The sequence below is a fragment of the Mustela erminea genome, chromosome 15, assembly GCF_009829155.1.
Source record: "Mustela erminea isolate mMusErm1 chromosome 15, mMusErm1.Pri, whole genome shotgun sequence".
Lineage (NCBI taxonomy): Eukaryota > Metazoa > Chordata > Mammalia > Carnivora > Mustelidae > Mustela > Mustela erminea.
In genome coordinates this window covers 83686376-83699340 of record NC_045628.1, presented here as the reverse complement: position 1 = coordinate 83699340, position 12965 = coordinate 83686376, and the positions used below count along the sequence as shown (strand labels likewise).

The following is a 12965-nucleotide window of genomic DNA, read 5'->3' as shown; positions in this document are numbered from 1 at the left end:
TTGTAGTGATTCTCAAGCATCTTTGCCCCAGGCGGAATTGCACCGCCCTTACCAGGGGGCCGGGCTGAGTAATCCGCTTGGGTTTGCTTTCAGGAGCTTTTGTTCCCTGAGCGCTTTCTGTAGAGTTCCGGAGGATGGTAATGAAAATGGCGGCCTCCTAGTCTCTGGCCCGGAGGAGCCGAGAGCCCAGGGCCCCACTCCTCAGTGCACCCTTAGAGAACAGTGCCCAATTACTCCCGTCTCCCTGGCCTCTCGCCGTGCTCTGAGCTCACTGAGCCTCCGACAGGTTCAAGGTAACCCCAAGCTGAGAGCTCACTCCTCGGCTCTGTCTCTGTTGCCAGCTTCCCCGTTCTAATACCTGCAAGCTCTGCGACACTCAGACACCCCCGATCCTTCTGTGACCCTGCGGGACCTGAGGCCATGCTGACCCCGCGTGGGCTTCACCCCAGTTTAGCCTCTGGAGCGATGTCCCTAAGCGGGACAGACTTTTAAAAGTCCTGATTTTGTGCTTCGTTGCTCCACTTGCCGGGAGCCGGGCCCCACCCCCCGCCCCGGGGTCTATCTTCCCGTCACTTTGGATTCACTTCTCTGCCAGTCCTACCTTTCAGAAAGTGGTCAATTTTCTGTTTCTAGAATTGCTGTTCTTCTTCTCTTCGATGTCCCGTTGGATTTGCAGGTGTTTCCAATCTTTAGATAAGCTATCTAGCTGATCTCCTGCTAGCTGAAGTAGTCTCAGCCTGCTACTTCTCTGCCATTTTGACTCCACCCCAAGATTTTTATTTATTTATTTGACAGAGATCACACGTAGGCAGAGAGGCAGGCAGAGAGAGAGAGGAGGAAGCAGGCTCCCTGCTGAGCAGAGAGCCCAATGCGGGACTCATCCGAGGACCCTGAAATCATTGACCTGAGCTGAAAGCACAGGCTTATTAACCCACTGAGCCACCCATGTGCCTGAGAAGCATATTTAAAAAAAAATAATTTTCACTTACTGTGTTAAAAGTGCCATTTTATTGACAGCATTTTATATTTAATGCCAATTAATTTTTAGTGCCATTTTAAACATTTACCCACCACCCAATATATCCCATGAGACCCAGATCTTGCGATCAAGATTCCCCAATCACAGTAGTTTATTTGTTTGTCTTTATTTATTTATTTAAGTAGTCTCCAAGCTCAGTGTGGAGCCCAACATGGGCCTTGAACTTATGGCCCTGAGATCAAGACCTGAGCTGAGATCACCAGTTGGACATTCGACCAACTGAGCCACCCAGATGCCCCACTACTTTTTTTTTTAAATTTTATTTTAAAGTAATCTCTACACCTAGTGTGGGGCTCAAACCCACAACCCCAAGATCAAGAGTTGCATGCTCCACCAATTGAGCCAGTCAGGCACCCCACCAGTTACACTGGTTTTTAAGAACATACACCAATGAGGTGGTCAAGGTTGTCAATACTAATGAGAGAATTTACATTTATAAAAAAAAGCTTTAAAAAACACATGTAATTTTTGTATCTGAGTAAATATTTTATTTCTACATAAGATATTGACATTTACACATTCAAAAGACAACTAATATACAGCTAACTGTAATAAAATACACAAGAAGCTTATGAGATATGAGAACACAGATAAGAAAACCCGAGAAGTTTTTAATTTAATTTGCCCTACTGGGAACATCAGGACTCCTGGACTTGATATTGACTTTATGTACCAAGTATTTTTTTCTGTAAGTACTAAGTTGACACCCTTCCAAAGAGCACGTTGTACTACTGTGTCTAAGAAATAAGTGAATAATTAGGTTTTCCATCTTATCAAAGTACAAAACATTGCTTCAATTCTAGGCCTTCTGATAGAATCCAGTATCTAATTTTACTAAGTTCTTTAATGAAATTTTATTAAGAAACTATTGATTCAGAAATACAAGGCATCTTTATATTACAAAGAAAATCAAGAAGACAAAACCTAGTATTTTTGACAAATTCCCAATTCTGACATCTGGCACAAGAGGATTCCCAGATTATCTTTTTCTAAAAGAGATTTCGTCCAGCTTGTTTCCAGACTTCTTTTACTCCTTTAATGCTCTCTCTTTTCACACATTTCCAGTATTCTTGTACACTTTGTTGTTGTGGTACCTGTTAACCAGAAGTAAAAGTAGAGATCATTCTCTTCAGGGTTAAACATGATTTCACGTGAGCTCTGTTATTATTTCCCGCATGCCTCCAAAAAATAACTGCAACAACAGGACAGGACAGAAGACAAAAAAGTGAATGTGATGTAGGAATATCCTTGGGGGAACTAGGGAATGGAGGCTGACTAAATATACCTGATTGAAGCTTCCTCCTTAAGAAGATAATGAAGACTTTGGGTGATCTTCTTCCACATACTGGTTTAAAATGTAATCATTTCATAATACTTAATAATATTTTATGTTTCCCTTTTTATGGTGAACTTCATTTAGCTATGTGGAATAAAAATTAAAAGCCTAAAACTTGCTGAAGTTAAAATGAAACAATATATTTGATACAAACACTTAAGAAGAAATAATATAATTCACCTAAGTGCTCTGTGAATTAAAAAGTTCTGTATGGGTATTATTTCTCTCAGTTAAACAAGAAAGTAAAGGTTAGAAAACATTTGTATCCTGGTCACCACAAGAGCATAGCTTTGCAGGAAATCTGCCAAATGGAAGCAAAAGTTTACCATATATATATATATATATATATATATATATATATATATATATAAAATCAGAAAAAATGTATTTTTTCTGATTGATTTACAGGTCTTCTATTTAATGTCTCTTGAGAAATGGCAAAGGGGTTCCTTAGTATATTAAACTGTTAACTGCAAAGGCTGGTTTAATTTCCAGGGGATGATCATTAACTATGAGGTACTGTATGACTACAAAGCTTATAAAACATGTTTGCTAAAAGAAATTATATTTGCTCATTTTTCCACAAATGTTTGTGAGAGGAAAACAAAAGTGTTTTGAGTTATAAATAAATAGATTTGTTTATGAACCTACCATATTCTTTCCCTCAATTTCCTTTCTTCTGGCCTAACTACCTACTTAGTTCTCTTTCTACTGTTGTTTTCAACCTGCAGACTGTTTTAAACAAAATTTTGAGCTTTATTTGTCCCACAGACAAATACATGAATTTCAGTGGCTAACATTTACTTCAAGTGTCTCAGGCACTATACTAATAAGTATTTTATACTTAATTCTCACAAAATTTTTTTTCTGGTAAATTCTGTTAGGTTCCTCATTGTACACAGATGAGGAATGTGAGGCTTTGAAAAATTAAGTGGCTTTGCAAGATTAGGCAGTTCATAAGTGACAGAGTTGGGATTCGAATTTAGGTGTGTTTAAGTACAGAGCCCAAAGCAAAATTCTAGCCCATGATTTCTGAATAGTGGTTTCTGATTAGACTCAGATTTAAAAAAAAAAAAAAGAAGGGAAAGAAAAATACTGGATCCCATCTGTAGGAGATATCTCAGTGTTGTGATCATAGCTTATAATCTCTTTATAAATGATAAAACCTCCAGTTAAGACTATAGGTTCGTCTAAATTCTAGGTGAAATATCATCATTTAATTACATGTAAACATATAATTATTTAAAAACTCAAAATTTTTACCCATAAACCTCGATGCATCCTGTTTTTTAAAACCCCGAGAAACTCTCCATGACTAAGACATTCATCACCATCCACATCAAAGATTTTGAAGACGGTGTCCAAAATATTGTTGGAGAGTTCCTGTCCTGTTGCTACTTTCACGGCCCTCTTAAACTCCGCTGAAAGAAAACATAAAAGAACTCATCAAACATGTGAAATAGTCTAAGTGGAATTAATCTAAATTTTATTATTTGAGAAGCAAAAAACAAAACAAAACAAAACCCTAAAAGTATTGATTAATGGGAAGTAAAACAAAACCAACAATACCCAGTAAGAACATACTGAAATAACAAATTTGGCTGAGAAATGTCATGAAAGTAACTGAATGAGAAGAAGGCTATTTTAATTTTTAAAAATTTTATTTATTTATTATTTATTTTTAAAGATTTTATGTATTTATTTGACAGAGAGAGAGAGAGAGAGCAAGCAAGTAGGCAGAGTGGCAGAGAGTGAGAGAGGGAGAAGCAGGCTCTCCACTGAGCAGAGAGCCCAACTCAGGGCTCCATCCCCAGGACCCTGGAATCATGACCTGAGTTGAAGGCAGACACTTAACTGACTGAGCCACCCAGATGCCCCTTAATTGATGTTTTAAACAAGGTACTTAAATATTCCCTTTTCCTTTTTAGGGGAAAATAAGGAAAGTAAAAGCAAATAAAGTAATAGTTAAATGTGAGAGTCAATGTTGTAAGTCTAGAGTAACTACAATGAATTAAAAGGCAAATCAACTCTTTTATTGATAAATGGCTCCCTGATTGGTATGTTCTAGTTGAAGAAGAGACTGATACTGTTTATAGATGATAAAAATTAAATTAAGTCATGTAACTTACCCAATCTGACAGGACGATGAGCTAAACTGAACATTTGCATAGCAATAGCAAAGTCTTCCAAGTGGGTTGTAAAATGACAAAATGATTTGAACTCATCCAAACTAATGCTCTAATAAAATAACAAAAGTGAATTTTAATTACAATTTTGTAAATACATTAAAAAATCTTAGCATATAAGCCTAAGTCTTGTTTCTATAATAATGCTTATGAACTTTTCAAGCTTTCTAAGAAAGTCTATTAAAGAGAATGGGAACACAGTGAATGGTTGTGTAGACCACACAGTGGGTGAAAAGTCTCCTGGAACAGGGCAAGACCTGGGGTGACCCTGTGGTACAGACTGGATTCTGTCTTCTCAAAATTCATAGGTTGAACCCTAATACCCAACATGATTGTATTTGGAGACAAGGTTGTTAGGGAGGCAGTGAAGGTTAAATGAAGTCATAAGGATAGGACCTTAATCTGATAAGGACTACTGATAAGAGACACCAGAGCTCTCTCACTATGGGTGTAAGCACAGAGGATAGGCCATGTGAGGACACAGTGAGAAGGCAGTGGTTTGCAAACTGGGAGGAGAGACTTCACCCAAAACCAACTTGCCAGCACCTTGATCTTGGACTTCCAGGCTCCAGAATACGAGAAAATAAATTTGTTGTTTAAGCCATCCAGGCTGTAGTATTTTGTTATAGCAGCCTAAGGAAACTAATACATTCTGTTAAGTGGTCTGCCTCCTTCCTTTTCTGCTTTATCAATGGACACAGCACTGAGTAAGAGCACTGGGTTTTGGAATTAGAGGAACCAATGTTGAAACTTCAGTTCTGCCATTTACTATGTGCATGGTCTTACCCTCTCTGAGCCTTAGGTAAGTAACCTTTCAGGAATTTAGTAATTTGTTCAAGGTCTACTAAATGGAACACTGGGATTTGAACCTTGATTCATCTGACTTTAAAACCTATGCACATAAAAACAAAACAAAAAGTAAGTTAGAAAAACTAGTTTTTCTGTTGAAAAAGTAAAGTATGAAAATTCTTAATTTGAAAATAAATTCTTCCCTGCCTGAAAACATTTCTCTTTATAGGGACCTTCAGGATCATGTCCTCTGTTTATCTGTGGTCTTATTCAGGTTTCACTGACGAATTTTACTTTTAAAGTTTTAAGTAAGTTTTTGAAGAGGTAACATATATGCATGGTAAAAAAAAAATCTAACAATATTATAGATAAAAAATAAAGTTTTCTTTCTTCCTTTGGCCTTCAGTTCCCTTCCTCACAGGCAAAGCATTGTTACTAATTCTTTGTGTGCCCTTCTAGAAATATTCTACTTATATAAAAGAACACCCCCCCCCCCACACACCTGTTTTACACAATGGAAGCATCCTCTTTGCATATTTTGCAAATACCTTGTTTTATACTTAAAAAAATTTTTATTTATTTATTTGAGAGAGAGAGTGGGGGCAGAGACAGAGAAGGAGAGAATTTTCAAGCAGACTCCCCACTGAGTGCAGAGCCTGAAGCAGGGCTTGATCCCAGGACCCTGAGATCATGACCTGAACTGAAATCTAGACTCAGATGCTTAACCAACTGAGCCACCCAAGCAATCCCCACCCCACTTGCTTTATACTTTAAACAATAGATCTTACTAACACAAATAAGAGTGGCTGTTTCTCTGCATCATAATCTCAAAGCCATCACTGGGTGCAATCTTTCTGATTTTTCTTTCACCGATAAGTGAAAAATGGTATGCCATCAGTGTTTGAATCTGTATGTCTTGAATTGTGAATGATGTGAAACACTTTTCAGTTTTATGGTCTAACTAGTCACTCGTGGATTTCTCTTCTTGTGTCTTTTTTATGTCCTTTGCCCAGATTTTTAATGAGCTGTTACGTGACTTATTGCTGGGAGCCAAGTCTCCATGGGTCTCTCATGTTTCTGTACATCTTTTAAAGGGAGGCTCCAACCAGCTTTTTATTCCAGACTGTCTTTCCAAAGACATTTGTCTAGTGAACAGCCTTGAATATTGACAATGTCTCATTTGGAAGCAGAGGACAGTTTTGCTTACTGCCCATTATAAAAGATTCAGATTCCTGAAGATGAGCTTTCTTGGCTATGTGCATGGGCAGCATCCAACAGGGCCCATCAACGTGGTCTCTGTAGGACTTGGGAGATGAGGAGGAAGACATAAACATGATGCTCAGCTATTGTTATGCTATGAATGATAAAGTTTTTTTTCTCTCTGACCCAAGCATGTGTCTTCTGTCAGCATCCATGAAATGGCACAGGCTAATTTCCAAATAGATAAAACCTCAGATACTTTACAGTTATTAACACGTTGATTTTTAGGATCCTATTATATATTAAATAGGGCAAAATGTGAGACCCTTTAAAGTTCTTTTCTTTTCTTTTTTTTTTTTTGTAAGACCCTTCAAAGTTCTTGATTTTAAAACAAATTTTTGAGGGGGAAGGGGCAAATGGAGAGGGAGAGAGAAAACTCCAAGCAGGTTCCATACCCAGTGCAGAGCCCAATGTGGGGATATCTCATGACCAAGGGATCATGACCTGAGCCAAAATCAAGTCAGACACTTAAATGACTGAGCCACCCAGGTGCCCTCAAAGTTCTTTATTTTTAAGATCTCATTATAAAGAAATGGGCCTATTACATGTAATGCAAATATTCCTCCTCTCACCATTTTGTTATTATTATTATTTTTTCCTTTTCACTTGGATTATAACTTTGGCGGGGGGAGGAATGAGGGAAGGCAGTAGAATTTTAAACTTTTAGGTAGCAATTTCACCAATTTTCCTTGAAAGCTTCTGAGTTTTGCCTAGAAAGATATGTATATCCCACTCTAAGATGATTGTTTCCCAGTTTTCTTCTAAACACACTCAGTTTCATTTCTCTCTTTTTTTCTAAGATTTTATTTATTTTTGAGAGAGAGAGAGAGCATGAGCAAGTGGGGAGAGGCAGAGAAAGAGGGACAAGCAGACTCCTGTTGAGCAGGGAGCCTGATGTGGGGCTCAATCCCAGGACCCTGAGATCATGACCTGAGCAGAAGGCAGATGCCTAACCAACTGAGCCACTCAGGTACCCCATTTTTCTCTCTAACATTTAATTCTTAGATCCATCTGGAATTTTAGAGTAATGAGTAAGGAAGAGGTTTATCTTCATTTTCTCCCTTTAACCTATTATTAACTTATTATTCCTTGTTTACTCAACTAATTTGCAATATGAATTTACATATACTAAGTTTCCATGCGTATTTGAGTCTGTTTTTGGACTTTATATTCCATTCATTTGATAGGTCAATAAAATTCATTGTCAGTAACAAGCTGTTTTAATTATCAATGTTTGATAATACATATTAATATCTCAGGATTCTTTTTTTGAAGACTTAATTTTTTTTTAAAAGCTTTTATTTATTTATTTGACAGAGGGAGACACAGCAAGAAAGGGAATACAAACAGGGGGAGTGGGAGAGGGAGAAGCAGGCTTCCTGCTGAGCAGGGAGCCCAATGCAGGGCTCAACCCCAGGACCTTGGGATTGTGACCCAAGCCCAAGGCAGATGCTTAAAGACTGAGCCATCCAGGCACCCCTAAAGACTTAATTTTTTCAAAGCAGTTTCAGGTTCACAGCAAAACTGAAGGAAGGTACAGAGATTTCCCATATAGCTCTTGTCCCCTCAGCATTCTTCTTGTATAAACTTTCATGGTTTGTCTAGGTCACTTGTGAGAATCCAATGGCATTTTTACTGGAACCCCAATATCTGGCTCTCTTTTGATTCCTGCACATATGAAAGATTAGACCTTTTTGCTCTGTGTAGTTATGTGGCGGTCATGTGATTAGTCTGGCCAACAGCCAAGTGTGACATTTCTAGGCCAAAACATTTAATTGCTGGAATGTACTCACTCCTTAATTTTCCTGACACAGCCTCTGCAGATGATGTTTTTTCCTGATGGTAAAGCTCCAAGATGGCAGAGCTTGGAGAGTCTGGGTCCCTGAGCAACTATATGCAGAGCCTCCTATCAGCCCACAATGGAAATGTAGCATGATTGAGAAAGAAATCTTTCTTGTGTTAGCCATGGGGGTTTCAGGGTAAATTTGTAACTGCAACAAATCTAGTCTGTTCTGACTAGTATAACCATTACATTTATAGATGAATCTAAGGGAGAACTGCTATATTCATAATACTAAAGCTTCCCATTCAATAACAGGAGACGCCACTCTAATTAGGTAAGTTTTCTTTTATATCCAACAAGACTTTAAAGTCTTTTTCATATATTTGTTGTTAATTTATTTCTAATTGTTACATGTTTCTATCATAATTATAAATGGGATCTTCATTATATTTTGTTATCTTTTTCTTCACTATAGAAATAGCTTTAAAAAATTATATAAAAATACATGTCCACTACAAAAATGTATTGAACAATGAACTAAAACCAACACATAAAGTAAAAAAATCACACAAAAAAATCTCACAACAGTATACTAGTCATTATTAGTAGTTTGGCAATCATTTCTTCACACATACACACACATACACACACACACTAATGTGATTACATTTTCTAACTTGCAATTTGTACATAGGACAGTTACTGCTAAAATATTAGGATTATAACAGGTACTTTCTTGAATTTTTATTGTTTCTAACGGCTTTTCAATTTGATCTCTTGGGTTTTCTAGTTATATCATCACATCTACGCAAACAAAGACAACTGTAACTCCTTTCAAATGTTTATACTCTTTTATTCTATTAATTTGCACTGGCTAAGATTTCAAGAACAGTAAAAGTAATAGTGGTGACAGTGAACATTCTTGTCTTATTCCTGACTTTACTGGAAGTGCAAAACTCTCATACTTGCTATACTGATTTTATCTTAGGCAATAATAATTCATTGATATGAAAATAGTACATAAAACATTTCTCACCTTGACTTTATACTTAAATAATAGAGAGTAACATGGTTTTTACTTTGAAAGTTACTTTATTTAATTACATAGGTATTTCTAACATCATTTCTTCTTTACCAGAAGCTTAATAAAAAGGTATACCAACCTCTCCTGCTGTCAACTTCTCTCTTACATTTTTCCAATAGATGTCTTTATTTTCAGTGTTAGTGAAAAAAAGCAGCCACTCTGCAAAGTCTTCTTTTCTCATGAAACTCAAACCTTTAGAAAACTGAATGAATTCCATTTCTTGGACCTCCGTTTGTAAATTCTCCATAAATCTAAATGTTAAAATACAAAATTGATGAAGGAGCTAGTAGAGTGCAACCTTAATATTCTAAATAGAACTGCAAAGCACCTTCAGCACTACCTACTGGAGTGGCTGGTCTCTTGAAATGTTGAGTCAAACAAAGTATTAGTGCTGTGCAAGGGGTCGGGGAGTGGAAGATGCAGAGAAGCTGATTAAGTCTAGTACTTGCCTCAATCTGTCACTCCTTATACTCAATTTGTCTATGCAAATTATACTTGGCAACCTACATTCTGATAAAGATTTATAAAATTATGTAAAATGTTGCTTTGATGCATCTATAACTTTTTTTTCCCAACACAGAAAAATTACCCCAAATCAGAGAAACTTAACATTCAGTTGTGCTACTATTTTTAGAATGTTAATCATAATTAATAGCTTCTAATATTTTTCAGATACCAAAGTTGATTAATGTAGTCAACGACTTTGCATCAAAAGCTTAGATTTACCTAAAAATATTTATAATCATTTGGATAATAACATATGAATAAATGACTCAGCATTCTTTTAAAAATAAAAACACGTCACTCTGATCAAACTGTCACCAACAGCTCGCCGAGAAAACACCCTGATAAAGGATATCAAATTAAAAAAACCTTCTTTGAACAAGAACTCAGATATGCTGCATATGATTTATTTATAACCTAAATCATATGAAAAGTCTTATTATCTCCCCGTGTTTTAACATGTTGCAGATAGCTTTATTCACCTCTCTACATGTTAAATGTCTGTCATGTCAAAATTCAATGGAATTATATACATGGGGTGAAAAATCGGTCTATTGCAGTTCAGTAGGAGGAAAAACTGCCACTGTTCAAAACTACTTGCTTTCAGCTCTACATTTATCTCATAAATCTTAAAAGCATGAAGGGGGAGTTTGATTTTAGGCTTCTATCTGTGTGATAGGTAACAATCTGTTCCCTACAACATCTTCTGAATGTACTAGGTACACAGATTTATCAATGCCATGTGTCTTTCTGAGTCAAGGCAGAGGTTTATCTAAAATATGAAGCACTTCCAATTTGGGCTGATAGACCGATGAAACCTTTTACTGATATGCCTTGTCCTTTGTTAGTATTACTGAGTTTTATTATACTGTGTACTGAGAAAATTCAACTTCATAGGATTGTTAAAAAAATGCTTTACTTGCAAATGAATGTACAGTAAATTTAGGAAAGTAGAAAATACGATATAAACATATTACTAACTCATTCCTTTCCCTTTTCTTTTTCTTCAGGCCCTGAAGTTGAAATATTATAAATTTAACTGCTGTTAAACTATACATGGTCTGGTTTAAGCTACTTTCATCTTACTAATTATACTACTTCTGAAGAACACAAGTATATTTTTGGAAAACCATCTTTCCTAACTCTAAAATTATAGATCTTGTTATGACTTGAAAATCCTGGAACATGATTACTGAACATAAATATATCAATTGAAGAATTTGTTGTAAATTGAGTCACCAGATACATCCTGAACAAATTAAATAGTTTATAAATTAGTGGATTAACTGGGAACAATGGGAAAAAATCTGCTTTTCCTTATCTTTTAAAAAAAAAAATTTTTTTTTTTTTTTTTTTGGTCACAGGGTGCTGGAGCTGGCTTCTACCAGCTCTGAGAATCCATTGCGCACATGTTTTCCCACCTCTGTTTCATGTACAGCAGCTTGAAATTGGCTTGGTAGAGTATTTACATTACTCATTGGCAAATGCAACAAATCAGGCTGTTCTTCCTGAGAGCAGATTGTTAAACATATTTATTAGCACACCACAGCTTATAGACATCTTTGAATTTATAAAAACTCCTCATGAATTTAGAACATCTTCAACTAGTTGGAATTTTAGAATTAAAGTACCTTAGGAACATGGCACATACACACACTGTCTCCAGTTACATACCAATCAATTTCCAGCAAAAATGATTTGAACACTAGCGGATGAGCTCCCAACAACAAAGGATAAAAGGGCCACACTGTAGTCTCTGTAAAAACCCCACCCCAGGAGAACCAGTAAGGAGGGATCTCACAAATAAGCCGGGTATCCCTGAGGAGTAATGGTCCTATTCTACATCAGGCACCCCAACCTCTGGCACCCACACTGCAGACAAAAGCTCCCAAGATGTGTGGCTCTGAAAGCCAATGGGGGAAACATACACAGTAGGAAAAGAAATGTAGAAGAAAAGACCCTAAAGAGAAAGGAAAGAAAAAAGGAAAAGAGACACTCGAAAAACATAGAGGTAGTGAAGCAGAATCAGTAAGGGCTACCAATAGCTACCTAAGGAGCATTTCCCCCCCGCTGAGATATATATATATCCTGGAAAGGAATGGGTTTTTCACAATTAAATGACCTCTTGATTTCCTAACAATGAGTAAACACTGAAATTCGAGCAGACAGAGCTTAAATTATACTTTAGTTTTTATTTAAATGTCTAAGAGCTATTTCAGTCTTTTGACGAACTGTAAAAAACCAACCTAACTGACACAAAAATCAATAACCCAAACCACAAATCTATCCAGATACTCTCTCATTAACTGGTTAAGTTTCACTTGATATGTGGTAATATCTACCTAATGTGTCTTCTATCCCTCTGGTCACCTGGTCTAGTGCTAGTCCCTTGAAAGCGCATCCACTGTACCTAACCACCTACCAGGGAACTGTGGGACTGATTCTTTCAGAAACTTTGTGACCATTTAAACCTTTTAAGCGAAACCTGGGTTTGAATTTCTAAGATATTTAACTCTGGACCAAGTCCCTTATTAATCTCATGAAATTCCAGATGTAAAAAGGGAAGACTAAGGATAGATGAAATAATACATATGAAGTGTTCAGACAAGTATCAGGCATGTAGAGATGGCATTGAGGATGCAGGTGACCACCCTTCCTTTCCATCCTCACTCAAGCCCAGACTGAGTATCGAGAATTAGCTACTATTGCTTCAGCTCCCTGGGGTTGTTGAAGGACTTCTTCAAGGGCGGCCTGAAGAAAATCCTACAACAACTGCTTACAGTGACAACAGCAGAAATTAATGGTCTAAACCTGTAACTGGATCCTCAACCCTGCCAACACCCTGCTGCGAGGCCAGGGAGCCCTCTTTTTTATTTCACATGGTGGCTATTTCAATTTGTTTACATTCTCTACAATCTATCCCACTGGCTTTCTATTTGTCCTCCGCAGATGACTTGCCCTCACTTCTCAGAGAAATCAGAGGT

General features: G+C 36.9%; 1 protein-coding gene across 1 annotated transcript in view; it reads right to left on the bottom strand.

Moving 5' to 3' along the window:
- Positions 1–1501: 1501 nt before the first annotated feature.
- Positions 1502–12965, bottom strand: part of MICU2 (mitochondrial calcium uptake 2) — a 169154-nt gene continuing 157690 nt past the window's right edge. Inside the window, exons 9-12 of the mRNA XM_032315404.1 lie at positions 9557–9728; positions 4505–4613; positions 3639–3796; positions 1502–2133 (exon numbers count right to left, since the gene is read on the bottom strand). Of these exons, the coding sequence (XP_032171295.1) occupies positions 2029–2133; positions 3639–3796; positions 4505–4613; positions 9557–9728 (544 nt within the window). The 3' untranslated portion in view covers positions 1502–2028. The remainder of the gene's footprint in view (positions 2134–3638; positions 3797–4504; positions 4614–9556; positions 9729–12965) is intronic.